The sequence below is a fragment of the Fusarium sambucinum genome, chromosome IV (genome assembly GCF_050947815.1).
Source record: "Fusarium sambucinum isolate potato_lamoka chromosome IV, whole genome shotgun sequence".
NCBI lineage: Eukaryota > Fungi > Ascomycota > Sordariomycetes > Hypocreales > Nectriaceae > Fusarium > Fusarium sambucinum.
Window position 1 is genome coordinate 506,273 of NC_139291.1, and position 26,618 is coordinate 532,890.

The 26,618-nt window shown below is 44.2% G+C and overlaps 11 protein-coding genes across 11 annotated transcripts; 8 read left to right on the forward strand and 3 right to left on the reverse strand.

Moving 5' to 3' along the window:
* Positions 1-440: 440 nt before the first annotated feature.
* Positions 441-1,463, forward strand: FSST1_000175 (uncharacterized protein; the record flags this gene model as incomplete). Its single annotated transcript, XM_083227678.1, has 1 exon — positions 441-1,463. The coding sequence occupies one exon, from the start codon at positions 441-443 to the stop codon at positions 1,461-1,463; it is 1,023 nt and encodes a 340-aa protein (XP_083090357.1).
* A 1,569-nt stretch (positions 1,464-3,032) lies between these two features.
* FSST1_000176 (S8 family peptidase) lies at positions 3,033-4,536 on the reverse strand (the record flags this gene model as incomplete). The annotated part of the gene is made up of 5 exons (XM_083227689.1): positions 3,033-3,295; positions 3,357-3,557; positions 3,625-3,760; positions 3,810-4,181; positions 4,228-4,536. 5 exons carry the CDS (start codon positions 4,534-4,536, stop codon positions 3,033-3,035), a joined length of 1,281 nt encoding a protein of 426 aa, XP_083090358.1.
* A 2,924-nt stretch (positions 4,537-7,460) lies between these two features.
* On the reverse strand, positions 7,461-7,670 carry FSST1_000177 (uncharacterized protein; the record flags this gene model as incomplete). Its single annotated transcript, XM_083227700.1, has 1 exon — positions 7,461-7,670. The coding sequence occupies one exon, from the start codon at positions 7,668-7,670 to the stop codon at positions 7,461-7,463; it is 210 nt and encodes a 69-aa protein (XP_083090359.1).
* Positions 7,671-8,561: 891 nt separating this feature from the next.
* On the forward strand, positions 8,562-10,976 carry FSST1_000178 (transcription factor domain-containing protein; the record flags this gene model as incomplete). Its single annotated transcript, XM_083227711.1, has 7 exons — positions 8,562-8,722; positions 8,769-9,205; positions 9,258-9,562; positions 9,610-9,690; positions 9,746-10,320; positions 10,367-10,549; positions 10,598-10,976. 7 exons carry the CDS (start codon positions 8,562-8,564, stop codon positions 10,974-10,976), a joined length of 2,121 nt encoding a protein of 706 aa, XP_083090360.1.
* A 408-nt stretch (positions 10,977-11,384) lies between these two features.
* On the forward strand, positions 11,385-14,844 carry FSST1_000179 (bifunctional cytochrome P450/NADPH--P450 reductase; the record flags this gene model as incomplete). Its single annotated transcript, XM_083227722.1, has 5 exons — positions 11,385-11,499; positions 11,557-11,759; positions 11,810-13,873; positions 13,929-14,125; positions 14,178-14,844. The coding sequence occupies 5 exons, from the start codon at positions 11,385-11,387 to the stop codon at positions 14,842-14,844; spliced, it is 3,246 nt and encodes a 1,081-aa protein (XP_083090361.1).
* Positions 14,845-15,412: 568 nt separating this feature from the next.
* Positions 15,413-16,400, forward strand: FSST1_000180 (enoyl-CoA hydratase/isomerase family protein; the record flags this gene model as incomplete). The annotated part of the gene is made up of 2 exons (XM_083227734.1): positions 15,413-15,741; positions 15,797-16,400. 2 exons carry the CDS (start codon positions 15,413-15,415, stop codon positions 16,398-16,400), a joined length of 933 nt encoding a protein of 310 aa, XP_083090362.1.
* A 525-nt stretch (positions 16,401-16,925) lies between these two features.
* Positions 16,926-17,799, forward strand: FSST1_000181 (uncharacterized protein; the record flags this gene model as incomplete). The annotated part of the gene is made up of 2 exons (XM_083227745.1): positions 16,926-17,039; positions 17,098-17,799. 2 exons carry the CDS (start codon positions 16,926-16,928, stop codon positions 17,797-17,799), a joined length of 816 nt encoding a protein of 271 aa, XP_083090363.1.
* Positions 17,800-20,055: 2,256 nt separating this feature from the next.
* Positions 20,056-20,645, forward strand: FSST1_000182 (uncharacterized protein; the record flags this gene model as incomplete). Its single annotated transcript, XM_083227756.1, has 3 exons — positions 20,056-20,316; positions 20,381-20,527; positions 20,628-20,645. The coding sequence occupies 3 exons, from the start codon at positions 20,056-20,058 to the stop codon at positions 20,643-20,645; spliced, it is 426 nt and encodes a 141-aa protein (XP_083090364.1).
* Positions 20,646-21,337: 692 nt separating this feature from the next.
* Positions 21,338-23,067, forward strand: FSST1_000183 (glycosyltransferase domain-containing protein; the record flags this gene model as incomplete). Its single annotated transcript, XM_083227767.1, has 2 exons — positions 21,338-21,562; positions 21,610-23,067. The coding sequence occupies 2 exons, from the start codon at positions 21,338-21,340 to the stop codon at positions 23,065-23,067; spliced, it is 1,683 nt and encodes a 560-aa protein (XP_083090365.1).
* Positions 23,068-23,314: 247 nt separating this feature from the next.
* Positions 23,315-24,393, reverse strand: FSST1_000184 (MBL fold metallo-hydrolase; the record flags this gene model as incomplete). The annotated part of the gene is made up of 3 exons (XM_083227778.1): positions 23,315-23,900; positions 23,965-24,098; positions 24,151-24,393. 3 exons carry the CDS (start codon positions 24,391-24,393, stop codon positions 23,315-23,317), a joined length of 963 nt encoding a protein of 320 aa, XP_083090366.1.
* Positions 24,394-24,934: 541 nt separating this feature from the next.
* Positions 24,935-26,450, forward strand: FSST1_000185 (uncharacterized protein; the record flags this gene model as incomplete). The annotated part of the gene is made up of 5 exons (XM_083227789.1): positions 24,935-25,021; positions 25,070-25,402; positions 25,460-25,973; positions 26,027-26,181; positions 26,244-26,450. 5 exons carry the CDS (start codon positions 24,935-24,937, stop codon positions 26,448-26,450), a joined length of 1,296 nt encoding a protein of 431 aa, XP_083090367.1.
* Between the last annotated feature and the right edge of the window lie 168 nt (positions 26,451-26,618).

Consider the following 26,618-nt stretch of genomic DNA (forward strand, 5'->3'; position numbering starts at 1 on the left):
GAAAACATTCCACTGTTTTTCTACCCCTCGTGTTAGCCTGTGTTTTCGCATTTGCGAGCGCATGGCAGGAGCCGGCACCACCATGGACTGATAAAGATCCTTGCCCTTTGTTTATTCGCGCAAGAATACCAGCCCAAAGGCCATTCGGTACATGGAAAGCTGTACACGATGCTATGAAATCATGCAGCAATATTACCGAGCTTGACCTAAATATGATAGGGGCAAGTTGCGTAGAGTTTCCCGATGGCTATAATCTACCTTTCATGTCCGACGGGAGCGATCGATATCTCTCAGCGCCACAAATACTATCCTTGAGAAACTACGAATTTCATACAACTGAGTGGGAAGACATACAGTCAGGAATACCACTTTGGGCCAATGATGATGGCTCGTGGCCTGTGTCAAATTCCACAAACTCTGTTACCAGGTGGGCAACAGACATGTATTATCGCAGCCGTTGGAAGTGGGATCAACTCTCTACCAAATTTAAAGAGACGGTTAGTCTGACAAATTATCCTCCATGGCAAGGACAAAGAAGCACAAGAAGATGGTATGATCAACGACATACACCGATTGAGAGGTTATCAATGGAGAACATACAGCTCTGGCTGGAAGCTATGGACTTCTCCAAAGTGCACACTTTATCAATCGAGTATGGAGGTATTAAGCCGGAAGGAAAAGGGTTACTCATTGACCTTCCCCCAGAGTTGACAGGTCTCGAAAACCTCTCTATCGAGGGCCGGTGGTTAAATTGGCGAACATATCTTGCTGAATGGGAAGCTGCTCCAGGACCTTTACCCAAGAACAAATGGTCTTCTTCGCCGCTCCCTCCGGCACGCGATTTCATCTTGGCGTTACCTCAAACATTAAAGAAGCTCACCTGGAAAGAAAGCGAAACGGTACAAGAGGATATATTCGACTCTGTATTGAAGCATCACGGAGCCTCGCTGCAACATCTAGAGTGGACAACCCACGAGAGGGGATTTAAACCCAGACCAATATTGACAAAGGATCAGCTCCGCAGTCTTGGAAAATGGGCACCTGATTTGACGAGCATTGCCATTGATCTTGAACGAAGAAACGGGACCTTGCCGCAAGATGAGTTGAACATTCTTGCCGAGACGTTACCCAAATTGACAAGGCTGATTGTTAATTTAAACTTGCTGGATGAAGGGATACTGACGAACAATACTGGCTATCAAGATAAGATGAAACATGCATCGCATTCAGTCTTAGATGTAGAAGAAGGTCTTGACTTATTTCAAGGTCTAAGAAAGACCAAGGTTGGCAAGAGGTTGGACAGTGTCGAGTTCCGTCAGGGTGAATGGACTGATGATTGGCCTTTTGGAGAAGGTCTTTGGGAGGATAGATATTGGGTTAGGTGTTGGGTTGTTGAAGAGGATGGGGGACCAGAAGGGAGGTGTAAATCGGGACGTGAGAATGCCTTTGACGCTGGTTTCTGATGATCTCTTGGGTAAATAGATGATTAGTTAACCCCTTGAGCTCCTTGCCCGAAATAAGTCATTCTACCATGTTTGTTCTGCTATCCCCAGTTGAAGACATAGTTAAAAACATTTTATTATTATCTAGGGTAGGGAAGATTAAGATAATAGGTCTGCATATAATTCAGATTAATCGCATAAATTCAGCCTCTGAATTTAACTCTGCTTTAATTTAATATTATAAATTACTTAATCTTTATTAAAATTATTAATAATATAATTATATAAAAATTAAAATAATTATATAATATAATAAGAGGTCTAATTATATAACTTAGTTTAATTAATTATAATATTAAGTTTTATTTTAGTATTTTAACTTTATATTAAACTCTTAACTATATATATAAATTTCTTCCTTTATAGACTTTAACTTAAATAAAGTTTTTTATAATTTAAGCTATTATAGCTAGATATATAGGAAAGCTATTACTTAAAATACTTATATTTATCTTTAATAATTTAAATAAATATCCCTAGTTTTATTAACTATAGCTTATATTAACTTAGTATATTATAAAATATAATCTCTTTTATTATAAAAATATTCTTTTTTTTAATTTTATAATATAATATATAAAGCTATTACTTTTTTTATTAAATTTATTATAAATCCCTTTAAGGAATAAAAATACTAAAGAATTATAAGACCTTATAGCTAATTATAGCTAATATTATATTATTTTTAATTAAAGGTCTTTAGCTTATAAAGATATATTTTAGCTTTATTATTATAAGGTTATATAAATCTTAAAATAAGGCTAAGCTAATATATAATACTTTAATAATTTTACTATATATATAATAAAATTGCCTTATATATTACCTAGCTATAAGGCTATAATTATAAGGTTAAATAGTATAGTAATATAATACTAATATTATAACTATAATCTAGGTTAATTTAATATATTAAATAAATAATTAAAAGTAAAATAATTTACTTTTTTATTATTATTTTTACTTTTTTTATTAATAGTTTTATTATATAAAGAAAAAAAAAGTATTTATTATTATCTTATTATTTTATATAGCTTTATTTTAATATAGAGTTTTATTAAAAGCTTATTTAAAAGTATAGCCTTATAGCCTTATAATATTATTAAATTATTAGATATTTACTATTTAGGCTATCTTATTTCTTTATAAAATAATTAAAAGTCTTAAAGATATAAATAAATTACCTAATAAAACTCCTATTTTCTAGCTATCAGATAGTATAGCCTAGCACTTTTAGCTTATTTACTAATACCAGAACTATTTACAGTAGGTATATACTATTAGAGGACCTTTTAAAATCATTTTACTGCCTCGCTAATAATAAGCCTTTCTAGGTAACTGACAATTGCCTCAGAATAATAATTATATATAGATACGAGACGGAAGTACTATATATCAAAGTGTAGTTTATTATAGTTTCAAACTATCTATAGACATCTCAAGATCAACTGGAGTATACTACTTTGCTATATGAGAGCTATATACCAGATATAGAATGTTATTTGAAGTGAGTAGATGAGCAGTGCTGCTTTACTCGCTGGCTCCGTTAAAAGCAACAAGGTTAGGACTTCCATTGAGGCGACCTGTGATCTGTCCCGACGTTCCAAGAGCTTTGATACGCTTAGTTACAGCATCAGGAGAAGAAAGATTTTCCTTGACTTGCAAGTACAGAGCCAGTCCAGCAACGTGAGGGCACGCCATCGAAGTTCCAGACATGGTCTTAACTGCAGAGGACGAAGCGATTCCAGCCGACTCAATCTGAACTCCTGGAGCCATAACATCGACCTCAGGCCCTTTTCGCAAAGTTAGCAGTAGCCTTTAATAACTCGCAAGAGCGACGAGTGGATAACGTACCGTAGTTGGTAAATGATGCAACGTTCCAGTCAGGGTCAATAGCTCCGACAGTAATAGCATTACGAGCATTAGCAGGAGATTCGCCTGAAGCTGGGAGTGGGTTGCCATTCTCATCGCCATTACCAGCCGCAACAACAACGAGGATCCCCGATTTGAAGGCCGAATCAACGGCGGCGGTCCAAGCAGGAGAATATCGGCCTCCTGAATTATTGAATGAGTATAAGAATGTTCTGCGCATGAGATAAACATAATGATATACCCTACTTACCCAAAGAAAGGTTAATAACAGATCTCGCAGCCCGCTTCTTTGAGATAATGTCATTAACAGCCCAGTTAAAGCCATCCAGTGTAGCGGAGGTGGAACTCTCTCTGCCTTGGAATACCTTCACAGAGATGACTTGAGCCTATGTTGGTCAGTATAATACATTGTTCGTGAGATGAGCAATAACGAACCTTCTTCGCTACGCCGAATGTCTTGCCGGCAATAGTTCCCGCTACATGAGTACCGTGCCCAATGGTATCGACGTGTTGGCCATCGAAGACGCTATGGCCGGCGACAGCACGACCCTCGAATTCGGCATGGCCGATGTTGACACCGCTATCGACCACATAGGCGAAAGATTTGGCTCCGGCAGAAGTGTCATAAACATAGTTATCAGAACCAGACTGACGGTGGGAGATGGCACCAAGACCCCAAGGAGCGCGCTGCTGATTTGAAGTGGCTCTCTTAGACAGCTTGTTGGGCTGCTCGTTCCAGAGGTAAACTTTGCCATCCTCCTCGCCACCACGAAGGTAGATCTTGTGGTCAGGCTCCACGAAAGCGACCTGACTTTGGTTAGGGGAAAAGTTAAATACAGGAAATTTGACTTACCTCAGGGCTAGCCTTGATTTCGTCGATAGTCGCCTCGTCAAACTCTCCAAAGTAACCATGCCAGCTGGTCACATTGAAGGTAGACTGGATGCCCATGGTGCTTCTCTTAGAGAGGCTGCGCCGGTGAACATCTTCAACCCAGTGCAGGTGGGACTCAACTTTGGCGACGTCGGAGTCAGTGTTGAGGGTGATAATGTACTTTCCAGGAATGAGATCATCTTGCTGCTTGTAGTTTCTGGCATGTGGTGCTGCTAAGACAGCAGGAAGAAAAGCTCCAAAAAGGAGGGCAATAGAACGAAAGCTCGACATATTGATTGAATGAAAGTTGACAAGAGAATGTTGGTGAATCTGGTCACTTATTCCAGTTCAAGAAAAGAGTGTGCGTTAAATGAATGTGTTGAAAAGAGCGAATAAAGAAAAGAAGACTGAATGAAGGTGTTAATGAACGAGAAAGAAAAGAGAAAAACAAGAAGTCCTCATCGGACTTATATAGTAGTCCTCTCTACCTTGTAGTCTATTGAGATACTCTAAGTGACCGAGTTCTCATACAATGGCGGGAGTAAAGCTCAACGCCCACCGATGCTAACATGTTCAAAATGAAGAGGATGTCACTATCGCCACAAGAAGAAGGTGGAACTTGCGAGAACTTTTGTCCCGGCAGATGTTGCGCTATGAAACCACTAAAGCTGCGCTAGATAGTTAGCCCGCTTGTTTAAATCCAAGACCTTGGATTTCAGGCACATCCAGCGCGGAACCCAGTTCCACTTGTCACACCACAAGGGCGTCTCAAACTCCATCCTAGCACTGGCTAGGCTTCTCTAAGAACCCATTGAATGGAGGTGAGAAGTCAAGAAAATAATACGTAATACATACCTCTTCGTCTTCCTGCTAACTAGAGAGAACATTATTGACCAGTCGAGAGGCCAGACATCAATGGTAGAAGGCCCGAGTAAGCTAGAGGTTTCAGGTAATTGTTATGCTTATTTGGACCCGCAAATGACATTCGTCTCCTCTCATATTCTTAGCGAAAATCGGTTGGAGCTTTTCATACCGACCAAATCGCCGGGATTCGAGATTGCTTGGGCAGGATTTGTAGAGCTGTTGGGCATATAAGATGCCAGGCGCGAGTTTGTAGCCAGAATGAAGAAGCGCGCCCAATCTCTTGCACAGTCCCCAATGATCACCAATATTAAACTTTACGATTCCAGATGTTGTTGCTACTACATGGATCATCTCATTGGGGATCTCGCAATGAGAAAGGTTTTAGAATAGGTAGTCCAGACCACTGAGAAGAAATTAAGATTAACATTTATAACTCTTGGGAACTGTGTCTTGTATCCCCCTAATATCAGGCTATATGATCACCGGTATGGGACAAGGACCATGTAGATCAGGTGGATAAATATCTAGGATCCACTTAGTATGTACCAACATGTTGGGACGGTCATGGTTATTATCTATCCGAGCTTCGTGATAAACCGTCCTCATTGCATCGATTAGACTTTGAGAAGCCCCCCCATCAAATTTAACACCGAGCAACTAGCTTCTAGACTCCTTTCTCAAGTTCCTGGAGTATATCTTCCTCTTCATTTTAGTGTGATTTTTAAAATCTATACCTCCCATATATATAAAAGTCACCGATGCTAATCTGTAACCAATCGGGTGCAGATTACATTGTGATCCCAGTAGCCAACATGTCACTGTCTCGGCTTTTAGTCAAGTAACCCTGTAATTTAAGAGCCGACCAGCTGTCATCCACTTGACTCCTGACATGGTTATGTGCACGTCTGGAACACTCAGCAAACCAGTCATACGATGTAGTTGGAAGGAGCAAAAGTCTTCCTGTTCATCGAATACTTGACCTGAGACCGGGATCTCAGCTTGCAAAGGGATAGTCTGAGACGTGGCCAGTGAAGAACAGCTAGAAGTCCCAGGTGCGTAGAGTATACGAATACTAGGCCAAGACTGGTAGTACTGGGATATTTTGTAAGAGGTATGTCAGTACCTACCTTCGCTTGTGGAGAGGTCTGTGGAAAATGTCTAGGGCCACCGTCTTGGGCGCTCGTAAGCTGTCAAGATGATCATTGCTAGTGTAAGCAGTATATAGCTGGTAAACTTCCTGGCAATGGCTTCGTTTTTAGTTGGAACCTAATTCCCTCTATAGATCTTCGCTTCGAAACGTTATAATTCTCGATGAATGCGCCAAAATTGATAGCAGTGTTGAAGCTGTGAGGTCTTGATCCGCCTTTCTTAGTAGACATCTCATGTTGGGTTGCAAGGGTGTTAAAGGCCCCCTGGCTTTCTCTTGCTCGGCAGCACCACCGGCAGTTCTTATGAGCTATTATCCTCGGCTAAACTCCTCTCACTCGTTACTCCTCGACCTAGATGTTGGAAAACTAGCAGCCACCGACCCTGATTACAGAGCCGAAAGGCTTTGGCAAATGTTCCTGAGTGGGCTCAAGGTTGATGCCCCTAGCTATCGATGGGCACCTCTCAGTCTCCTGCGCACGAGTCAACCTGTGCGTCATTCTGACGACGGCAAGAGTCAGTTGTATTCGTGGTGGGAACGGAACACAGAATTTATCAGGCGCTCGGAGAATGGCCGATTGGTCATTCACACAAAAGGTTTCATTCTCCTTTTGGGATCAAAGACAATAGTAACACATCTCTAGTTGCGGCTGCCAGATAATGATACGATATGTTTGATGATGGCGGAACGATCAGACGCGTTTGACCCCTCTAATGAATTGCGACTGGCATTAGAGTAGAAGAAGATTACGGTTGCAAACAGCTTGCAATTCTCACTAAATCAGACACCTGGAAAGCTCGTTTCAAGACTGACTGCATTTCAGTCGCCATTCAAAAGATTGCTAACGATGGTGTATATTGTCGAAGAATATGTGCGGTCGAACTCATAGCCTTGGGCCCAGGGTCTCGTCACGTTGGACATGTTGGCATTGCGGAGGACCTACTATTTGCCCGAAAGCTGCGTGGATCGATTTGGGGTGGTAGGAGACGGCTAGGTCCAGCTACGTGCCCTAGCCTTGATACAATAGTGGATCAACTTCGTGGGGATGTAAGCCAGTCAGCCCTAATAATACAATAGAAACGTTCCTTCACTCGGGTTTTGATGGAAAGTGTGTAGTGATATAGTTGTATTTAGTTTACTAGCATTTCTAGTTATCTAATCTCCATTCTTTGCTCTCTCGTATGTAGAAACTCCATGTCCTTTACTAATACTCCTGAGCCTTCTTTCGCTTTTCCTCACAATCCTTGCACTCCTCAATGAAGCTAATGGCTTCAATCGTGTCAATGATACCGCAGTCTCCGAGGACTCCATCATCCTTCAGAGCCTTGTCGCAGGGTCGTTCGATATGTGTGACGGGTCCAATTGTCTTCTCGCAAACCCGGCACTGCTTCTTATCCTCGACCTTAACGCACATTTTGATGGTTGTCTAGTAGATAGTAGTTTATGATTTTTGTGGGTATTTAGTGGAATGTCTTGATCGTTGTATGCTTTGGTTGATACCGATTTTAATTATTGTATGTATTGGTTGGTGGATGTGTTTGATGTATATGTTTGGGTTTGAGTTTGAGGTAGAAAACTGTTCAATTTATAGTTAATTAAAACCGACGGTTATTCAGCTTTTAAACACAATGAAGCTTCGAATGTTTGGAGATGTTTGAGTGATTCGGTTTGTTAGTTGTCGGTGTTTAAGTACACAAACTTCAAATTGCCACGAGGATGATAATACTGTTTGCTTTCAACAGCGGGTGACTCAGATACCACGATTTCGTGTTGCTGTGACACTTACACTTCACAGACACGAAATAATATCCCCCGGATCAGACAGCAAGGTCGTAACTCTGCTGTTCACAACGCATTTTAACATTGATGAGCATTCTGATACCTTTTCAGAGCTAGGGAAGGGTGCTTGTACGTCGCTGGGTTTAGGTTGGTTGGTGCCCGGCAATACGACCTTACCTACGGCTTTGATCGTATGAACATTATAAACCATAATCTGTATCTTACGATTTCAGCTACACATAAAAATAAATATAAGAGTATTTTCAATGCACGTAGGAATTATGAAGTGAATTTGTTTTGTTGGGATACAATATCCGTCTACCCTACTGTGCTTGGCATGTATTTTTTAATGGGTCTGGTGCTTACTTGCCATTATGGACTCGTATAATGCGTATGCTGGATACAAGAATATCTACCGAGGCTAACTGCTTGCCATACCCCATTACCTCGCTAATTTCCCCACGGCTGTAATCTAAGCTTACAGAATCCTCCACTGCGTTACGAAAGCTGAGATATAACTAGCACGATGCCACCAAGCAATGGCAAATCCTACAGGCGGGCTCATGTAGCCTGCAAGGCATGTAAAGCTCGCAAAGTCAGGTGTACCGTGACTTTGTCCGGACCGCCTTGCGCTAATTGCACCGTTGACAACGTCCCTTGCGAAATCCAGACCCGCAAGCGGCGACGGTAAGTCCACATTTTCCCGAGGGTTCTAAATTGCTAACGAGGATAGAAACGGGGATATTCTGTCCCGCTCATCTGATGTGGGAACGCCAGACAGCCCATTGCCATTAGAACAGAGCCCTTCATCGCCTACACCCCTCGCTTCACAAAGCGGGAACCCTAGCCAGGTCAACCACGCTTCGGCAGGAGACCACGAGCCTCGTCAATGGGCCTCGCCATCAGATAGTGACAGACGCACACCTCTAGGTCAATCCCAATCGGCTCAGAATTCGTCCTCTCTTGCAGTTTCCCAAGAAGTCATTTTTGTTGGCGACAACACAGTTGGGGACGAAAATGCCGTAGCTCTGGACACGGATGTTGATGATAGTAGACAAACTGAAAAACTTACTTCAAGGGCTTCAACGCCAATTGCTAATGCCACATCAGCATGGGCTGAAACTCTTGAACAGCGTGAAAGCAGCGACAGCCGAGTCCCGTTTTACCCAGGTACATAACCTATCCATAAATCATTACAACCATCAACTCTAACAGGAAACAGGTGATAAAAGAGGTCCGGCCTTCGTTATAGACATTTGCAGGCCCCAGAGACAAATTAACAGCAATCATACTTTTGTTACATTGCCTCCATTGGACTATCTTCTACCCGAGGAAGTAGAATACCTTCGTTTCAAAGGTTGCTTTTCTTTACCACCTCAGTCACTAAGAGAAGCTCTTCTTCGAGCCTATTTCCATCATTCCCATCCTTTTGAACCCGTTTTGGATCCTCAAGACTTTTTCAACAATTACAGTAAAGGCAATGTCAGCTTGTTGCTCCTATGGAACATATTTATGTGTGCCGCAAGCGTAAGTCTCAGCAACACAGCGATGTATGCACATGCTAACAGACATAGTTTGTTGACAACGACCTATTTTCGGCAAACTTTTACGACTCCCAAATAGCTTTCAAGAGAACCGCTTTCCAACGAGCAAAGGTGAACAAAAGATTAATATCCCTCTTACTTCCGACTTCTCTAACACGCTGCATAGGCTTTGTACGACGCGGATTATGAGAAGAACAAAATTACACTGATTCAATCCGTGTTCCTTATGGGACACTTCTACGCTAATGCTGAAGATCGTATGGGCCCTTGGCACTGGAATGGCATTGCCATTAGCCTGTCTCATACCATCGGCCTCCACATGTTAACATCCCCAGCCCGAGACGGCATTCAGCCTTTGTGGCGCCGTGTATGGTGGTGCATCTACTACCGTGAAGTTTGGCTATCCATGGGTCAAGGTCGGCCAATGCGAATATCACTTGATCATTGCTCTACTCCCATGCTTGGATTATATGATACAAGTCCTGGCTCTTCCCCGGAGTTCGAACAATACTTACCTGAACAGCTCGGCACATTACTAGGGATGTGGTTGAAACTAATTGGCGTAACTCGGGTCATGGGAGAGATATTGTCAAACAACTACGCCATAAGGGGAACAAAACCCTCCAAAGCCGTCATTGAGAGATATGAGAACGAGATTCATGCCAATTGGTATCCAGATGGACATAGAGACCAGAGTCCAGTCTTGTTATCCCATTTGTATCAATTTCGGCTCCAGACTCAGTAAGGAATCTATCATCGCAACAAGTCACAGACTAACAAGTTGTAGAGCGGCCATCATAGCTCTTTACCGACCATTTCTCCATGAGTTACCCGATGGAGTTCCAGTAGAGGAACATGATGCTTGGAAGACGCTTGTGAACAACAAGCTTCGGACGGCAGCCTCTCACGCGACTCATGCCGTCAATTGTATGATGGCGGAGGGTCTAATCAAGTTTGCTCAGAGCATCAGGTCCGTACTTCCACACTCCCAGAGAGTATCCCACTGACGAACCATCAGTGTCCTCGCTATTATTCCTCCAGTCCAAGTACATCTGCTTGAAATGGCAACGTCAAAATCATCATCATCTACCCAACTAGCAAAACACAACTTGGCACTATGCCTATTAGCTCTAGATGAGATGCGAATGACTTATATCTCTGCTGACGCAGGATACAAGCTATTCGATCGCGCCAGAACCATGATCGAGAAAACAAGGCAAGAAGCTGAGGTTGGTCTACGAGATTCGACTATTTCGCCGGAAAGACAAGGAATTGAGACTGCACAATGGCTTGATGATTCCGCGAGCTATGATTTGACATCGGCAGGGGTTTTATCAGCTCTGTGGGCCCCGTTCGCCAATATCATTCCCGATGATTTCTCAGGATATTCCTCCTAGATACATGACAGTAGGATGAAGGTAGAGATTAAGGTAGAGAAAGCTTATAATAGAATATTTTCTCTCCATGTCCAATGAGGTTCCAGCCTCTGGTGCTCCGGGACTAAGTAGGCCGTTCGGCGATACTGCCGGCACTTGAACCAAATTCAGGGTCGTCACCCGAATTCCTTATCTGATCCTGGTCGGCTGTGACGACATGGCAATTTATACTCCCGAATTCCGATGCTCAACAAAACTAGAGACTCCGCAACGTTAAAAATGCACTGGTCAATGCTTTTATGGTGAGCCGAGCTCGGTACTTTGTGGGGCACGAACAATTGCATGGGTAAAACCATTTTCATAGAAATATGCTTCGATGCAGTAAATGTCGCAGTAACCGATTCTAGTACTACTAAGAACTTTGACACTATGGCGGAATCAATCGAGATTCCGACCCCTTCTGGTTTACCCTTATTGGGTAACATTACATCCATCAATCCCGAATTCCCACTGGGGTCTATGGTATCGCTCGCTGAACAGCATGGTTAGCACTGCCTCTTCCTTGAAAGGCCACTATAATCGACTGACAACTCATTACAAGGCGAGATCTATCGACTGAGATTCCCAGGCCGAACTGTCGTGATCGTCTCTACACAAAAGTTGGTCAACGAGACGTGCAATGAGAAGCGGTTCAAGAAGTGTGTCAATTCAGCTTTGACTGTAAGTCATGCCGCACTCGCAAGGCTGCACTCGCTAATGATGGAGAAGGAAGTGCGAGAAGGAGTCCATGATGGGCTTTTCACTGTACGTATCCTCAGTGACAGTGGCTAAACATGCGCTAAATAGAAATCTAGGCTAAGCTCGGAGAGGAGAATTGGGGCATCGCCCATAGAGTGTTGATGCCCGCCTTCGGACCATTATCGATCCAGCGCATGTTTGACGAGATGCATGACATTGCCTCTCAACTTGCTCTCAAGTGGGCGCGATACGGGCCTGACTCGCCCATCATGGTGACTGATGATTTTACTCGTCTGACATTGGATACACTGGCTTTGTGTTCCATGGGCTATAGGTTTAACAGCTACTATTCTCCAATCCTCCATCCATTTATCGAAGCAATGGGTGACTTTTTGACCGAGGCTGGAGAGAAACCTAGACGTTTGCCTTTACCTGAAATTGTCTACCGCGATCGCAATCGCAAATATCAAAACGATATTGAGACTATGAGAAGTACTGCCAAAGAGGTTCTTGAAGCTCGAAAGGCAGATGGAGGCACGCGAAAGGATCTCTTGACGGCTATGCTTGAGGGTATCGACACAAAGACCGGAAAGAAGATGACTGATGAGAGTATCATGGATAATCTGATCACCTTTCTTATTGCAGGGCACGAAACCACCTCAGGACTCTTGTCTTTTGCCTTCTATCAGCTCCTTAAACATCCAAAAGCCTATCAACTTGCTCAGAGCGAGGTTGACCAAGTCGTCGGTAAAGGACCTATCCAGGTTGAGTCTCTTTCCAAGCTTCCATATCTCAATGGTGTTTTGAGAGAAACCCTTCGTCTCAACGCAACTATCCCTCTCTTCACCGTCGAAGCTTTCGAAGATACCCTCCTTGCAAACAAGTATCCGGTCAAGGCTGGCGAAACTATCGTCAACCTTCTCGCAAGTTCACAACTAGATCCCGCGGTCTTTGGTGACGATGCAAACGAGTTCAAGCCAGAGCGCATGTTTGATGAGAACTTTACCAGGTTGAACAAGGAATTTCCTAACTGTTGGAAACCATTTGGGAATGGTATGCGAGCCTGCATCGGAAGACCCTTTGCGTGGCAGGAAGCTTTACTGGTAATGGTAATGCTGCTGCAAAACTTCAACTTCGTTCTTGATCCCAATTACAATCTTGATTTCAAGCAGACTTTGACTATCAAGCCCAAAGAAATGTACATGAGGGCGATCTTGAGGGATAACCTTACCCCGACAACCCTTGAGCGCCGGCTGGCTGGTCTTTCTGTTTCAGAGAAGACAGATACAAATGGGACCAGTGGAAATACTACCGAATCGGAAGATGGTGTCCCTATAACGGTCTTGTATGGATCCAACAGTGGTACATGCGAGTCTCTAGCCCAAAGGGTTGCGACCGATGCCGCCGACCATGGGTTCCGCGTCACCAAAATTGACTGTCTCGACACTGCAAAGGAGAATCTACCTACCGACCAGGCGGTTGTTATCATCACCGCATCATACGAAGGTGAACCTCCCGACAATGCTGGACATTTTCTTTCTTGGCTTGAGAACACGAAGCAAGAGGGCAAGCCGCTGAAGGATGTTTCTTATGCTGTTTTTGGATGTGGCCACAAGGATTGGGTGCAGACTTTCCACCGCGTTCCCAAACTTGTGAACGATATTCTTGAGAAGCTTGGCGCTACCCGACTGGTTGACATGGGTGTTAGCGACGTCTCCCAGAATGCGTTCTCCAGTGACTTTGAGACATGGGAGGACAACATGCTATGGCCTGCTCTCGAAAGGCATTACAAACCTGAGGGTAAAAACAAGTCATCACAAAAAGGGCTGAGAGTCAAAAGCAGCAACGTTAGGACTCTTACCCTCCGTCAAGATGTCCAAGAAGCTACAGTGGTCTCAACTAGAACCCTAACCAGCGACGCCGAAGTACGATCCAGGAAGAAACACATAGAAGTGCAATTATCCGAAGGCACTCAATATGCAGTGGGAGATTACCTTGCTGTTCTACCCATCAACCCCCAAGAAACTGTTCGCCGGGCACTGAGGAGATTTAGGCTCCCAATAGATGCCCATTTGGAGATTTCAAGCAGTACACCGACTACACTCCCAACCGACACATCTGTATCAGCGATGGATGTGTTGAGTTCCTACGTTGAACTTTCGCATCCAGCCACAAAGAGGGTAAGACATCAACGAAATTGCGCAACCATGGTCTAGAACTAACTCGATTTTGTAGAACCTTCTTGTTATTGCTGAAGCCACATCCGATGCGGAGACTAAAGCTGCCCTCACATCCCTTTCTGGGGATCTTTATGTAAAGGAAGTCAGCAGTAAGCGTGTATCAGTCCTAGATATACTAGAGCGGTATCCCTCTGCCGAAGTGTCCATCAAAGACTTCTTGCAAATGTTGCCATCTATGCGCATTCGCCAATAGTGAGACTTCCACTGTACGACTCTTTACAACTTACTGACCTCTCGTTCTTAGCTCCATCTCATCGTCTCCTTTATGCAATCAATCCCGTGCCACAATTACCTTCTCAGTCCTCAAGGGGCCCGCCTTTTCAGGCCAAGGCGTATATAACGGCGTCGCAACCTCTTACCTTGACTCCCTAGTTGAAGGTGACACGCTCCAAGTGGCCATCCGCCCCTCACCTGCTGCTTTCAGCTTTCCCTCAAGCCCCGAAAGTACGCCCATGATTTGCATTGCCGCTGGATCAGGACTTGCGCCGTTCAGAGGCTTCATACAGCACCGAGCCATGATGTCCAAATCAGGTCGCAGCCTGGCGCCAGCTCTGCTTTTCTTCGGTTGTCGTTCTCCTGATCAAGACGACCTTTATCAGGATGAGTTCGATAACTGGCAGAAGTGTGGTGTGGTAGACATCCAACGAGCGTACAGTCGTCATGAAGAGGGGTGCAGATATGTCCAAGATCGGATCTGGCTAGACAAGGAAGCCTTTATTGATCTTTGGGAGAAAGGTGCCAAGGTGTACGTGTGTGGCTCAAGAGCAATGGCTGATTCGGTAAGAGAGGTTATGATTAAAGTCAAGATTGAGATGGAAAAGAAACATGGGGGTAAGATGACACTGGATGAGGCAGAGAAGTGGTTTGATGAACAAAGGAACGTAAGGTATGCAATGGATGTGTTTGACTAGAGGTTTGCAAAAATATATTGTGCATAGTAGAGTATTTCTACATCATATGGCCAGTATAACATGACACTCTTTTCGTCAATGTGCAGTTGATAAGCTCGTGCAAGCTGTCCAAGATACAAGTGATGTCAGATCTAGAGCTGGCAAGTGGTCTGGTGATGTCGGCGGAAAATATGCGACCCTTGGCCCCTTACAGGAGCCCACTTGCGTACAGTAGGATTTACAACGGACTACAGACACCGATGCCGACGCACCATCTTGGTAATTAACAACAACTGGATCTTTCTTGACTGTAGCCTACAATCAAGTGATAACCCCTCCACAGTAGATAAACCTCGGCCGGTTTCGTACTGAACAAGGGATTGATGACGCGCCTCGGCCTCGGTAACAAGTGGGGCCCATTATCAATATGGTGTTCACTCAATAGTGTTAACTGAGGAATGATCCTATACTCACCTATCGTGTATATTATATCAGTAACAATTCCCCCAGATTCTCTATCAATAAACAATCCAACTTTAAATTTCAACAAGACCACATTAGACACAATACTAGGAACTTCACTTTGACAATGTCTTCAACTTTCGCTGCACCAGCTTCTTATTCCACACTGCCATTCAAGGACATCTCCGTATCCCATGTACCAGCCACTTGTCCTACAGTTACAAAAGTCCTTATTGTAGCTTTCAATCGTCCAGAGAAGCGCAATGCCGTCACTGCAAACCTCCTTGAAGAACTCGAATCGATCTATCGAATTATTGATCAAGATGAACGAGTTCGTGCGATTGTTCTGACAGGCAAAGGCGACGCATTTTGTGCCGGCGCCGATCTACAGGTTGGATTTGCTCCGCTGATGGCTCATAAGGAGAGCGAAGAGTCAATGTCCAGATACAGGGACCAGTATGTGCCGACTTGAAGAACTAGCCTACATGAATAAACACTGACACGATCTCAGGGGTGGTCAGGTAGCCCTCGCCATGACCAACTGCACTAAACCCACTATTGTCGCCGTCAACGGACCTGCAGCAGGCTTTGGGCTGACTATTACCCTTCCCGCCGCTATTCGCGTGGCATGGTCTGGAGCAAAACTCGCCTTACCTTTTGCCCGCCTGGGTCTCACCCTTGAGTCTTGCAGTGCCTTCTTTCTTCCTCGACTGATCGGTCTGGCGAATGCAACGCATATATCTACTACCGGTGCAACATACTTGGCTTCTGACCCTCTGGTCAAGTCCTTGTTCTCAAAGCTTCTCCCAACTCCTCAAGAGACTGTGGCATACGCTTTGGAGCTGGCGACAGAGATTGCGGACAACACCTCGCTAACAAGCACTAAACTTATGAGGGACATGATGTTATATGGCCCCAGCACTCCAGAAGAAATGCACGTTTTGGATTCGAAAGCCTTTATCTCTGTCGTTGGGTCGAAAGACAATGTAGCTGGCATTAAGAGCGTCATGAAAAAGACGAAGCCAGAGTTTAGTGGAGCATTTGATCGAGTATCTGTACCTTTCTGGCCATGGTGGAAGCTCGGAAACGATACTCATCTAGATGCAAAGCTCTGAGGTTGATAACTACCAAGAGAAGGTCACGCATAGTTTGGCAGTAACAGCACATGTCTAGTCGGTCACTCGCTTCTGCCTCAACAGCCAAGAGACTCTAAGTGCCATATCATGCATGTAGCGGATCACTCGGATGAGAACACTTATATCAGGGCTTATAGCTTAATACAATATGATACAATATTAGAGCCGACCGAGGTAGAAATAGTGACGGCTCACGCGCAAGAAAATAGAACCAGCATGTCTGTATCATTAGGCTCCGTGAGGCATGTGATAGATCCTGGCCGCCTCGGTAAGATGTGGATCTCGAAAGTGTTCCAGTTCTCCCGTAACAAACAGTAAACCAGATGTCAGAAATCTCAACAAAAATCTCAACAACTATTGAAAAGTTTTACTTATCAGATGGAGACGCGTAATTGTGGTAAATATATATAGTTTGATGGTGTTAAAAGTTGACTTTCCTCAGCACGAAACTCTCATCACCACCACGACTAGAACTTCGTTGATTGCCTCTACTGTCCGGAAAATATGGAGTCGACTTCAGAAAGTCCAACAAGTATCATGGGGTTGTTTCTGAACTGGAAGACGATGGCAGCCTTACTTGCCTTGACGAACTTTAAGAGTCTTCATCTAATGTGGTTTGTAAGTTGACGGGCAGTTTGTGAACTTCCACTAAGCATGGAACTAACATTACCATTAGATACGTTTCCTTCGTGCCTTCGTTCGCAGACTCACAGACTCTGCCCCGGATAAGCACCTTTCTCCTCGATGCCTGTTCCTCCCAGCCATCAGCGCAACGAGATCTCCAGCCCTCGAATGCGATTACAATCTTCACAAATCAAACTCGACATACTTTACCGACATGGACATGTCTCGTGGGAACTTCAGTCTCATTCTCTTCAGCAAAGCCTTCAATCCATTCCCTGGCCCAACGCACTTCACCATGATTCTCGGGGGAACAACATGTACGTGGCGCAAAGAGATCAAGCCATATGCAAAATACGAGCTCTGGACACGGGTTCTCACCTGGGATGAGAAGTGGTTATATGTGGTCACTCATTTCGTCAAGCCGGGAGTCTTTTATCCGGATGAATATGTCATGCAGCCTACGAAGAAGGTTACAGTCGGAAAGCGGTGTAAGGAAGACCCAGAGCCTTTGAAATGCATTTATGCATCTTCAGTAGCTCGCTATGTGTTTAAGAATAATCGACGCACAATAGCACCAGAGACAGCGCTTCGAGAGTGTGGTTTGCTACCAGATGATGATGAGAGTATGTTGAAAGTGGAAGAGACAAGAGTTAGTAACCTTGGGATTGGACGCCTTGAGGCTGGTTGGGACTCGGTTCACAATTCTTTCCAATATAGGGGCGCTGCTCTAGGATGGTATAATAGCGTATATTAAGCATACCTAACAGTTGGTATAAATATTTCTGGAATACCACTGTTGCCTTACTACATCTCGTTTTAGATTAACATACAGTCACGAAACATAACATAAACTCAATTAATGCCGTTTACTTAGATAGTAAGACTCCTGCTGTTTTACTATTCACTCCTCAATCGTTTATATACCTTCTGCGTCTTCTCCTTCTTCTCCTCTCACGACACAAGCCGCAGAGAGCATATATTCTCTTGCCATAGTCTGTCCATGTTCCGCATGAGATACCTCCTTTAGATTTCTCGCAGAATTCGAAGTCGAACTTTTGATCAAGAAGATTCTCGCAGTCTTCGCAGTATATCCTATCAATATACCTTCTGCACATTTCTTTTTTCGTACAGATCCTAGTCTTTAGTTGTTGTGTTTTGAATTCCTCTTTGGTTAGTTGGTCTGTGTTTCTGTTGTTTAGCTAATGTTCTCTAATTTTGGTATGGAAAGGACAGTCTATTTATACACGTAAAACGCACCCAAACAAATGCTGAACTTAAACAATGTGAATGGTTCTTTCAACATTAAGGACTTGATTGTCGTGGAATTTATAGCAGTTATTCAGCATGTTCGAATGTTGGCCTATTTCCCTTCCAAGATCATGATTCAGTTACCAAAGATGGGATGACTTTTGTTACTATTGTTTATTGAATGGCTTGCTCTATCTATACTGCTCCTGTAGGCTCAAGATAGCAATTCACAGCAGCCGTTTTGCCCCTCTCCTCAAGTATACCGTCGCTCCTTTCTACCTCCTGTGTCTTCTTCTCCTTCTCCTCCTCCTTTCTTCACACCTTGGGCAGATAGTTTCTGTTTGTGTATCTATTGTCTCTAGGGCTCTACAAGCTCCAAGAACCCCCTGAGCCGCTGCACAGAGTTGCGGGGTGATGGTTTGACTGACAAGTCTGCCACAGTCTCGGCATAACACGTTCCTGTAGAACTCAATGCACATGTTTGACGGTAGTGATCGTAAGTTATAGTAAAATCTGTGTATAAGATCTGTCTTTACTTTTTCGGTTTGTTGTTTAGTTGATGTTTTTCTGCTTTGGACATGGGAGGGACGATCTAGGTATTTATACAAGAAATCATTTGCCCAACGAGCTATCTTTACACTGATGCTGAAGTACTCAGGCGATAGCTGATATATATTTGATATGAGTAACTGTTGTAACGTCAAAGATTCAATGTCTCTTTTGCTGCAGGCATTCCACCTTTGTCATGTCTGTTGTCCCTTTCTACCTCCTTTGTCTTCTTCTTCTTCTCCTCTCACGACAGTCTCCGCAGGTAATTCTTTCCACTCTCATTGAATTTCTTACATGTCCGCATGCTCCGAAAACCCCTTGAGCTCTACGGCAATCTTCGTTACGGAAGTACTGGCTGAGAAGGCTGTCACAATATCGACATCTTACCTCTTTGTGGACCTTTTTGCACATTTGTTTTGCCGGTACAAGTTTGATTTATAGTAGGTTTGTAAATCTTTCTTTGCGTTTTCGTCTTGTCATTTAGCTGATATCGCACTACTTTTGGCACGGGAAGCACCATCTACTTATACGCGCAAGTATGTACTCAAATAGCAGTTTTTGCGCTGATACTTAAGCAATCATACAATAAATGACACTATCACATGGCGACCCCACATAAACAAATAATTCAACATTGGCAGATTCAGTGATTTTCCGCCTTCAGTAGTTATTTGGAAGATTCGTTTGTCGAATGAAATCTGTGTATTGATGCGCTGTACGTATTCTATACGACATATACTCAGCTAATGAACACAAAGTGTCACTTCTGCAACTAAATCGATTCAGAAGGAGTGGAAAGTACTGAATATCTGTAAAATAGTAGTAAAAGTAGAGTTGAATATATAACTATTAAAGACCTGCGTGGAAATTAACACAATTACCCTGCATTTAGTTTAGGGAAGATAAGATAAGATAAGATAACAGACGCCTGGATCGCATGGAGTCTAATCCCAGTAAATTAGGCAGAATATCCACAACAGTCCAAGCGAAAGGATGCACGTGACGTGATATCCCAGATCCATGGGAGGTTGCCTGAAACTAGTTGGATCTGACAGTGATAGCATCGCGTTTAAAATGGCAGCAAATAACCCATCTTGAAAGTCTTGTCTTGTCTTATTCGATATCAATCTTTATCATCATTCACAACTATCACGTCTCTTGCTTGCTGCTGCCAAGCTCATCCATCTTGCTTACCATTTCTGTCTCACCCACCATGTCATCAACACAATCTCCCCCCTTCACATACTTTCGCAAATTCCCTCCAGAGATCCAATTGGAGATCTTGAATCACTGCACCCGAAACGACCTTGTTTGCCTGTCTTTAACAAACCACGACTTCCAGGCCTTCATTACACCACTGCTCAAATTCAAACCACAACTAGAATGGGTTGATCAGCTTGGTACTACACCTGATGTACCTCAGGATTGCCCTCTGAAAGAATCAGATATCTACCACCGCTCTTATTGTAAGGGCGTACATGGGAAGGATATTCACTACAACAGACACGCGCACCGTGTCAAACGACACGCTACCCCAGCCGCCGCCTGCTTCAAATGCGAGTTCTATCCTCCAGACCACCCTACATGCCAAGTACCTTTTTGCAAAAAGCACTGCTTGTGTATTTCGTGTCCTCTCTTCATCAGATTACGCGGCTGGATGGGCGAGAGGCGATATTGCAGCCAATGTAAACAATTCACAACCAGAAATAAAAAGAACAAAGGACGATGTATGTACACAGCCTCATCTGCGCCTCATATTTGTGTGGCTGTACTGACAAATCACAGGTACACACGGAAGAGTAAGGGAACGCAAGAGACCGAACAACCACTGGACATACACAAAGGGGCGATCGTATGGGTATCGCTGGTGGAGGAGATGGGGAACATGCAATGTCGACAACGAAGCATACACGCCAGACGCAAACCGGCGGCCCAATGCAAGAGTTGTATGAGTATGAGGTTAACTGTATGCCGAGCGAGAGATATAGCTGCAATACCAAGACTTTACCCTACCCGGCGACTGTCACTACATGGTTAAATTCCCCAAGACTCGTAACTCACTGGAAATATTACAAACAAACTAAATATAGGCCGGTTCACTCGGCAGCCAAGACGTATTACGGCACACATTGTTTTCTATTGGGTCGGACTGTCGGGAGGGTGTACCACATAATCTCCTGACTATTCTCTTGGCTTTACTCTACTTGGGTAATGATCGGCGACTGCCAAGACTAGACCGTTGATATCGCAGACGCTGAGTAGCTATGGCAGTGACAATGATGCGTATGCCAAGTTGCCGGGCTGAGCCAAGTCAGGTCCTGACGGTGGTCACTAGTAGAGGCGAAGTTAAAGGGTCAAGCGAAGGATTACGGCCAAGAATAAGCATTCCAGGAGGAGATAATTAGGAGGAGAGAGTCTGGAGTAATGGATGCATAAAGATGCCCTAACCGCATCAACAAAACTTAAGACATTGTTCTGTATCACTCATCGTCGTCATGGACTCTCTACGCAACATGATGCCTCAGTGGCATAGTTACAGTAGACTTAAGACTCGCAGTCCTGACTCGGACCCGGAGACTTTAAAGCCCGCCGGATCCGGTTCTGTACCCTGTTGGGGATCTTTTGCCAAGAGAATCCTTCGGCTGCCTCTCCGCACAGTGATAATTCTCACTGCTGCATTTCTCATCCTTCCTGGATTATTGGTCTTGACTTCAACGAAGGTGAGAAAATTTGGACTGCCTTCAGACTACAGATACTGACGTCTTAGGGCCGGGCATATCTAAAAGACTCATCAGCGGAAACCGAATCAGTCGACCATCTCGTCACCCAAGACCGTCGAATAGCTATCGTTCTTCCAGCCAACAATCCAGACCATGAACTCTGCAAAGTTATCACCAGTTCCATAGCCCTAGGCTACCCATGTCCCGTTATCGTCAACTGGGGTAAGACCTACGATCCTTCGAAGGGGTGGAAAGGCGGTTCACACCTGGCCAAGATCACGGGCATGCTGGAGTATCTAGACGACGTTGCCGATCCCAAGACCCCCGACGAGAATAGACTTGAAGAGAACGATCTTGTTGTCTTGTCTGATTCATACGATGTCTGGTTCCAACTTCCCCCAGACGTTTTGATCAAACGCTACCATGAAGCAAACACCCAAGCAAATCGTCGGCTTGCATCTCAATACAAAGGACGCGGAAAAGTCACCATGAAGCAAACCATTATCGTGTCAGCGCAAAAGAAGTGTTTCCCTCCCCCATCGTCGGGATCCGTTCTCCACTGCGATCAACTCCCAGACAGTCCCGTTCGCAAAGATCTCTACGGTCCCAAGACAGACCGAAACCCAAACGACTTTCACGACAATAGACCCAAGTATCTCAACAGTGGTAGCATGATAGGTCCAGTTGGCGATATGAGGAAATATTTCCGTCGGGTTTACGAGCGCATGCAGAGGGGCCTTGTCAATGGCAAAGATCTTTACAGTGACCAGGGTATTTTTGCAGAAATCTTTGCTGAGCAGGAACTTTGGAGAAGGTCCTTGCGTTCACACAGATCCATCACAAAAGACAAGGACATTGAGTACTTGCATGAAGAGTTTGAGTATCATGTTGGACTCGACTACACTCAGCAGCTATTTATTCCTACTGTCTTTGAAGAGCAAGATGGTGAAATCATCGCACTCAACGACGCAGCTGGAATCGCTGAAAAGTCCAAAACTCTCAATATTCTCCCCAGACTCGATGGTGTCCCAGAAGATATCCAAGAATCCCACAACCCTCTAAGTAAAATCTCTGTCCGCGAGCTGGACATCGTTGAAGACTGGGGAGAAATGCCTCTCTACGCCGACTTTTTCTCCGAGGCTATTCCTGTGGTAGTACATCACAACGCCCACAAGGATGGAGCCAAGAAGCGGAGATATACCTGGTGGGATCGAATTTGGTACTTCCCTTATCTACGAGAACTTGTAGAGACACAATTAAAAGAGACCAAAGGAAGATCCTTGCTTGATATTGTGGTTGATGGAGAAAGTTTGGTATACTGGGATTCAAGAGCAAGCAAACCTCAGAAGAAGCCACAGACATTTGTTGTTGGGAGTAATGGGAACACTACATTCACGACGCGTGAGTTTACGGATGTTTGTAAGTCGAAGTGGGATCATGAGGAAGTAAAGAAGCCTTGGTGGGACGAAGTGTTCAGAGATGGAAAGGGCGACTTGAAGGGATAAATGTTGTGTGCGGTTGATCTAGTATTTATATAATATAATAGAACTATAGTATTATAAAGAATAAACGAGTTTTTGAACAGATGTAGATGATAGCATGTATTCAGACAAGGACTAACTCAAGGTATAATTGATTTGCACATTTTGTCAGTTCAGAAACTTTCTTGTAGATCTACAAAATTGCCGAAGGCAGATATTATTACCCCCTTTCGACGTCTATGTAGAAGATGGCATCGGGAGGATGTTAGTTTTAAATTGTAGTAGTACCGTTAGTTATCTCCCAGAATCCCTCCAACATCTCCGAGTGAGCGTACCATACTAGGAAGTCACTACCAAGATCCTTTTTACATTGAGAGATTAGTCGGATAGTAGACCGTGCCTCATCTTCGTTTTCATGGAGGGTGGCATGTTTCATAGTACCTGCAGGCATCAGGCCAAAGGGTGCCTCCGGCCAATATGTAAAGATGTTGCAAGCGGCACAGTCACCTCCAAGAAATAGCCACTTCCTGTTCCCATCTGTCGTGGCAACACGTGTAAGAAGTGCTAAATTGCCCTGGAGATGGCCAGGTGCGCTAATAAGGAAGACTGAACCATCGTTGAAAAAGTCTAGAGCGAGAGGGAAAGGGCCAAGTTGGGACCACATGGCATTAGTGGTTGAGGGAAGTTCTTCCAAAGGAAACGTTCGCAGGTTAGAGTCCCAGATACGACCATCAAATACTGACTCTGGCTCCGTTGGATATGCTGGACCATACGTCTCAATAGTACCAGGGCCGCATATCATGGTGGCCTGATTGAACTCAATTGGCAGCGGGCGGACATGGTCCCAGTGAGCATGACTAGTGAAGAAGAAAAACAATTAGATCGGTGATAAATATACTTGAAGCGCGAACTTTCAAATACCTAACAATCACGTATTTCACATCTGATGGTTTAAAGCCTGCGTTTTCGGCATCCTGTGCAAGGGATCGGGTCGCTGGGTTCGGTTTGAAGTGTTCATGAACTGCTTGGACACTCTCAGGATAAGAGTCAAGATTCTAATATCAAGTTAGCGATAGACTCTCAACTAGGAGACCAATATTGATGTACCGAAGAGATTCCCATATCAAACCATAGCTTAGTGTCTGTACCACGATGATGAATGAGGAAGCGCCAGGAAGTTCCCGCACTTGTCGACTTGGCATCAAGAACAAGTGCTGATGCAGGGGTAGTCATGACACCTGTTTCATACGGGGAGACTGCAACAACTTCATTTTTGTGAAGAAGATCTTTGAGAGAACCATGTTCAGTCGTTGGCTGTCTAGAAAATAGATAGTCTCCGGTGACCTTCATTGTGATTTGGCAAGATTGAATAAGTAAACGAAGCGAATCGATGAGGACACAGCAATGTCTACCTTTTATTCGTATGTATTTCAGCTACCGTCCTGCTCGTGAGGTAGGATTTTTTGACTGGTGATCTAACTTCAAGACACGACAAGGATGAATACGAGTACAAATATATATGATGACCGGGATTCATGACTGGGCACTAACATTCGGCGGTAGTTGGGGTTTAGGCTTGACGGTTTTCATTTTCGGCCCGAGTGGGTTACCAAGACTGAATTCCTTGGGGTACCTAGTGAACACCAAGTGTCGGCCCGAATCGCATCCCACGGTCGGTAACGTTAAGCTCACGAAGAAGAATAACTCGGTAGTTTCGGCATTTAATATTATCTAATTTATATCATGAGTATTATCATGTATCGTTTATTGACTTTGAGATTTAAACTCTTCAATATCCTCTTGCCATCTTGGAAGATTCTTGTTATCTACTGCTTATTAACGCGAGTACATTAGTGCACAATCACGCATTGGATCTACGCAAACAGACATCATGGTACCCTGGCCGATTCCGATTCCTAACAACTGTCCTTTCACTTTTGCAAACCTTCCTTTTGGTGTTTTTAGCACAGCTATTAACGTGAGTCAGTCTAAAAGTAATTCAGAATGTAGCTAAGTCACATTACAGAATGAGAAACACATCGGTGTCGCTATTGGGGATTTTATCATTGATCTATCCTCACTTGAGTATCACTTGGATGATTCAAGTTTCGAGTGTCTGGGTAGAAGCCCGATCTTTCAAAATGGTGACCTTGAAAGGTTTGCGAGCTTACCTGTCGAAATACAGAAACAATGGCGAGAAAAAATGATTAGTTGGTTGAATGACCCAGAATCGCTATTGTTCAAGAACGAGACGGGAAACGTAACTAAATTCGTTGCCATGGAGGACGCTATTATGCATCTGCCTTTTGCAATTGGCGCTTTCACGGATTTCATGTGCTCAGATATCCATATTGAAAATGTAAGTGACCTGAAATCCCACCTTTACGATCAAGATTTTCTGACATCTTTCGTCCAGTGCAGTAGACTCGCTGGAGGATCTATACCACTGGGTCATTACAACTTTCCTCTAGGGTACAATGGTAGAGCCTCCTCTGTGATTGTCTCAGGCCAACCCGTTCATAGACCACAAGGTGTTGTGAGTAGCAAGCAAGATTCGTCATACAAATACCAACCGAGTAGGATGGTAGACTACGAGGCAGAGATAGGCATACTTATCGGGAAGGATCTACCGCTCGGTAAAGTTATTACTGCGGATGAGGCTGATGAGTATATTTTTGGATTCGTTTCTCTAAATGACTGGTCTGCCAGAGATATCCAATTTACAGAAATGGTTCCTCTAGGTCCTCTCAATGGCAAGAGCTTTGCAACAAGCATATCACCTTGGGTGGTTACGTTTGAAGCGATGAAACCACACCGATGCCCGTCTACTGTAGCAGATTTGCGGGATGGAGGATTGGCTGGCGTACCGCACATGTGCCACAAGACGACAGAGTCTACATGGGATCTCGAAGTTGAAGCGTCGGTATCGAGTGAGTATTATCCACGCAACTGTGTCCGCTCTTAGCCATCTAATAGTTTTCAGGAACGAGTCTGTATGGACAGAAACCAATCTTGACAACTCGCTCTAAGCTATGTGATCTTCGCTGGTCTCCCGGTCAGATGTTAGCGCATCTCTCTTCTTCCGGCTGCGGTTTCAAAATCGGAGACCTTGTCGGCACAGGTACCATATCATCTCCAGTAAGTGACTCATTTTCTATACGTCTTGCAGAAGCATTCTGTGTCTAATGTTACCACTACAGGGTGACTCTGCGTCCCTTCGGACCCTCGGTTGCCTGTTCGAGCTTACCGACGGTGGAAAGAAGCCAGCAGCTACTTCTCAGGAGGAGCCACTTTTTTATCTCAAGGATGGAGATGAGGTCCAACTGGACGTTTGGAATTCTGCAAGGACACTAGGGTTTGGAAATCTGCGTGGTCAGCTTTTGGGCCCTAGATCAAGCATTAGTTAGTTGGAGTATATGGCCTACCAAATTGCATTACGCATTTGTCTTTTGCACCTCTATATGTGTTAAATTACATGTGGTATGTTTATAAGTTTTTCTGCTAATCGCAATATAGTTGCAAGTTCTTGTTAATTTGACATTAAAACAAGAGATGAACACATCCCTGGGATGAAT